General features: G+C 58.1%; 1 protein-coding gene across 1 annotated transcript; it reads right to left on the minus strand.

Annotated features, from left to right (window-relative positions):
• Nucleotides 1–90: 90 nt before the first annotated feature.
• Nucleotides 91–3,789, minus strand: LOC115307840 (chromaffin granule amine transporter-like; the record flags this gene model as incomplete). Its single annotated transcript, XM_029963611.1, is given in 10 exon segments — nucleotides 91–186; nucleotides 299–359; nucleotides 477–520; nucleotides 1,384–1,473; nucleotides 1,699–1,791; nucleotides 1,966–2,049; nucleotides 2,298–2,356; nucleotides 2,877–3,237; nucleotides 3,647–3,698; nucleotides 3,700–3,789. Coding segments are annotated over 10 exon segments (1,030 nt in total), but the record flags the coding sequence as incomplete, so codon positions are not given.
• Nucleotides 3,790–4,845: the final 1,056 nt, after the last annotated feature.

Here is a 4,845-nt window from a genome sequence, read left to right on the forward strand (position 1 = left end):
TCGGTGACCTGGGAGGTCTTTCCCCAGTGATCCCGTGATTCTAAACTCTCCCAAGGCTCGGGAGAGGAGGCTGCAAAGCACGAGACCTACCGAGCTGCCACTGCGGGGAGCACATGGTCTGCATCATCCAGATGGGCAGGGTGGGCTCCAGCATGGCCACCCCCATGTTGGAGAAGCAGAGGGCTCCTGGTGGGGAGAAAAGGCAGAAATGCTCCATTTGAGCCTTTACTTTTGCTGCTGTTTCAAGCAGGGAATCTTCACTCAGGGGGGCTCAGCGTGTGCCAGCCTCCACCTTTACCTGCAGCCACCAGGATGTAGGGGTCCCGCAGCAGGGTGGACATTGGGGTGGCCTTGGTGCTCTGCGGGGTGTCCAAGGGGGTTCCGTGGGCTGGGGGCTGTGTGTGCCCTCACCTGGCCCCTGGCACTGCCCCCTCCCTCACCTGGCAGCGCTCAGGGGTGCCCAGGGCTGTACTCACCTCCGGGCAGATCCTGGAGGGCTGCAGGATGCACAGCTGCAGGGCTGGGGAGAGAACACCCCCTCAATCCTCCTTCTCCCCTCTGGCTTTTCCCTCAGCTCCACCCCTTCCCCCAGCAGAACCCCCGGGGATGCAGGAACTGTGTCTAGGATAGGGTAGGAGGTGGGAGGGAGCACCAGAACTGCCCAGGGTGGAGTGTGTTGGAAGGCTTTTGTCAACCCCTGAGCAGTCAAAAGTGCAAATGCTCTCGCCTGGCTGCCAGCTGGGAGAGGCCACCAGAGCATGACAGGAATTGGATATGGAAAAGAATGGGATTAAACCAGAAAGTCTGGTATGTATGAGGCCTATGTTTTGTTTTTCAGAGGCTCTTACACGGTTCATTACAGATATCTCGCCTCACATCTGGGCAAAGATGGTAACTGGGACTGTAATTTAATTAGCTCAGTACTTCCCACAGAAAAGGCACATTCCTGCTGCCTGTGACTTTGCTGTGGCACTGGGAAGGCTCTTTATCTCTGACACAGTGATGGGAGGAAGCACAGGACACCGTTTATGCTGGCAAAGCCTGATTCCTTCGTGGCATGAAGAGGCTGCAGACAGGAAGGCCTTGCCAAAGAACTCACAGCTCAAAGAGCTTTGCTGAACGTGCCTTTCAAGCCATGAAAGCAATTGGGGGGTTCATTAAGTAATGAGGGATTAATTCTTACATATTGCTGTGTCAGTCATCTGGAGATAGAAACCATGGGATTCAGCACTAACAGAACAACCAGTGCTGATGGTGTCACCCGTCCTGTGTTCACGTTCTCCCTTCTCTCAGATCCTCCCCAGAACACCCACACTGAAACCTTTTCACATGGTGGTTTTCGGTGGGTTTTTTTTGGCAGGTATAAACCACGTGGCCTCTCACCTCCATCCAAGAGGGCGAGGAATGCCAGCACCAGGAAGGGAGAGGATTTCCCGGCGAATTCGTACATGACGCTCCCGAAGGGCGCCCCGACTGCAAGGGAGAGGCTGTGTCACAGCAGGGCAGTGCCACCACCCCCAGCTGCCCCCTCCGGGTCCCTGGGGGGTGTTTTGGGGGGGAAAATGTGGTTGGAAGGTGTGGGGTCCCACGGAGGGAGGGCAGGGAGCAGGACATCCAGCCGAGCCCATGGGACGGGGAAGGGGCACATCCAGGGTGGAGGTGCTGTCCTAAATCCCACTGGGATCGAGGTGTCCTTACTCAGCACGCCCAAGGCCAGGCCTCCCAGGGCGATGCCCATGGCACTGCCCCTCTCAGAGTCGTCTGTGTACACGCTGGCCAGCATTCCCAGCCCTGGGAGCGGGGAGAGAGCACAGGACACGTGGTTCCATGGCGGTGGGCTCCTCTCTTTTGGGGTGCCCTGTTTGCACCAGCCAGGCAAGCCAAGTGAGGAGGAGCAGGAGGAGGAGGATGACAGTTGAACCCAGACAGGGGGAGCTGACACGGGGACAAAGCTGAAACATTTACCTGCCACTGATGAGAAGGAGGAGCCCACGCCTTGGAGGGCCCGGGCGATGAACAGCAGGGTGTAGGTGCCTGAGAAAGCAAACACTGCAGAGAGAGGGGAGAGCTGCATCAGGCTGGGCCTGAAAACCCTGCAGAGGGTGAGACTGGCCTCAGCTGGCACCCCTTTGGGCGCTGGAGGGGGCAAAGGGACAGAGGGCTCCTCGTCCTTTCTCGTCACTCCTTTCTGGGTTGCTCTGCTCTCCCTCCTTTCTCCTCCTCGGGGACAGCAGGGAGGGCACAGCCTAGAGGATTTCCTGGTGCCAGGGAAGGGCAGAGGGAAGGGCAATACTCACTGACTGTGGAGAGGAACATGATGGAGAACCCCACGAACATGGGGATGTGGTATCCTATCCTGGAAAGGGAACAAAAGAGGCACCAGCTCAGCGGGAGCTTTGACATGTGGCCTCACTGCCCAGCCTTAACACACAGCTCTCTGTGGGCTGGGAAGTGCCTCCTGAACGGGTGGGTGAGCCCCCAAGGGCTGGTCAGTGCCCCAGTGCCCCCCTGCAGAGCCCACCCAAAGCCATGGCTCTGCTCTCCCACCCCAGCTCAGCTCGCGGTGTCTGCAGGAGACACAGGCCAAGGGGATCTGAAACCAGCATTGTACCATGGCGGGCTGGGAGGCTGTGTTTGTTTGTTTGGTGCTTACTGGCACCAAACAGCACCTGCCAGCACCTGAGGAGAGCATTAGTGAGGTTTAGACCGGAATATAAACTCACAAACCACGGGCAGGCTTTCAGAACAGGCACAATTCCTGCTATTTTCAGGGATACATTCTCCCCAGTTCCTCTAATCCCACAGCTGCAGCAGCTCAGCCCCGTGGTGGCTCCTGCCTGTCCCCAAGGGGCCACAAACCCGGCTCTGTGACCTACCTGTTGGTCAGGAGGCCCACGCAGGGGTTGACCAGCAGCTGGACCAGAGCCTTGGAGGCAAAGAGCAGCCCCACACGGACGTTCTCCCTGGTGAGGAAGTCGTCCCCCTCGGGGCAGCCCCTCGGGGGTGCAGGGGGGCTGCTGGGGGGCCGTGCTGGGAGGCTGCTCTCCGTCCCACTGGGCACCTCTGGGGGGCTGTCAGAGCCCCAGACAGGCACCGTGGTGTTGGCAAAGTAGGAGAACAAGGAGGAGAAAGGAGGAGCCTTCAGGGCTGGAGGAGCTGGCTCGGGCTGGGCTGTGGCCATGGAGCTGTTGGCACCTTGGTACTCGGTGGTGTAGAGGAAGGTGGGCACGATGGGCACTGGGGGAGAAGCCAGGGAAGGGATTAGTTGGGGATTTTCCTCCCTTTCCTGGCTCGGCACAGAGCCAAGCTGAGCTGCCAGCACCCAGCCCTGAGCAGGGACCCTGCTGGCATCAACCCAGAAAGACCCACAAGAGAAGCTGAGACCCCGAAGACAGCCCCCAGGGGACCCATCCCTGCTTAACCCCAAAGACAACCCCTGAAGGACCCATCCCCCCGCTGTAGCCCCATGCACCCCCCAAGAGTGCCCTGAGCAGCCCCTAAAGAACCCAACCCCACGCTGTGCCCCCGAGGCAGCCCCCAAAGGACCCCTCCCTTTGCTGTACCCTCAGAGAACCCCACACTGCCCCCCTGAGCAGCCCCAAGGTCCAGCCCGTCACCTCCAGGCCAGCCCCCAGAGCCCCCTTACCCACGACGGTCAGCAGCATGTTGTCGCAGCAAGCAGTGCCCACGAACACCACCCACCAGCACGCAAGCCTCGGGGGACCCCCTGCTCTGGGCCAGCCAGCGCTGGGGGGGGTGCTGGGGGGCTGAGGGCACAGCCAGGGGCATGGCCGGGGCTCCGGGGGGCTCCTGGGCTCAGGGGTGAGGGGCTCTGAGCACCTTTAAAGAGAACACTCCGGGTCACTCCTCCCACAGCTCACGGCTGCTCCCTCGGGAAAGCAGCTCCCGGGGGCACCGAGTGTGGCCCCAGGAGCTGGGGGCCATTCCCAGAACCTGTGTGCTTTGCTTTCCCCAGGAGCTGGGACCACCAGCTTCGCTATCAAAGCCCGTGTTTTCATCAGGCTTGCTTTTAAATTCGCAGCTGGAGTGGTGCTCCAACCATTTCCTCTCTCCTGAGACGTCTTGTACCTGCTTCAAGGCATCCTTTCGGTCTCCTCCCAAAGACTCCAGGCACAGATCGAGCCTCCAGCTTATCTGAGGTAATCTCGACATCTTTTATTCCGTGTTTGTTCTTTGGAGATTAAATTCGGCCTCAAAGGAAATTCATTTTACCTTCCGTGTCTTTTTATCTGACCTAATTGAAATGTCAGGGCAAGATCCAGTGCTTCAAAGCCTGATGTAAGTGAGGGAGATCAGGGCTGAGGGAACACTGCTCACACCAAAAATGCCCATCAGAAACTTGCATTAAGCCAACCAATTAACCATTAACGCTCTCACAGCTCTTGGGAACAAGGGACTGAGTGGCAAAATTAATGGAGCTGAGCCCGAACTATCCCTCTTCCCAAAAAAACCCTGTGGTTTCCTGGAATCCCAGGCAGTGACAGTTGTCATTTTTGAATTATAAAAAAGCAAACACTCCAAATGCTTTATCTTCAAACGTGAGTGTCACTGAGCTGGGAAACAGGGCTGGTTCTCCCAGTGCCTCCAGGTAAACACCAAATAACAGAATTAACGCCAGAGAAGAACACAGAGGTACAAAAATGAGACAGAGAGGAAGAGTAAGGGAGCAGAGGCAATAAAGACACGTAGATTAACACCTCCAGCACAAACCCTGGCCCCTCTCCCTGCAAACCTGGGGTGAGGAGCAGAGGAAGATGGTCCCTTACCCTGCCACCCATCGGAGCCGGAGCCGCTGCCTTGGTGGATGAATCCTCCCTGGATTTA

Source organism: Manacus vitellinus, unplaced genomic scaffold (assembly GCF_001715985.3).
Source record: "Manacus vitellinus isolate BGI_N305 unplaced genomic scaffold, ASM171598v3 ctg7180002428494_pilon, whole genome shotgun sequence".
In the NCBI taxonomy this organism is placed as follows: Eukaryota; Metazoa; Chordata; class Aves; order Passeriformes; family Pipridae; genus Manacus; species Manacus vitellinus.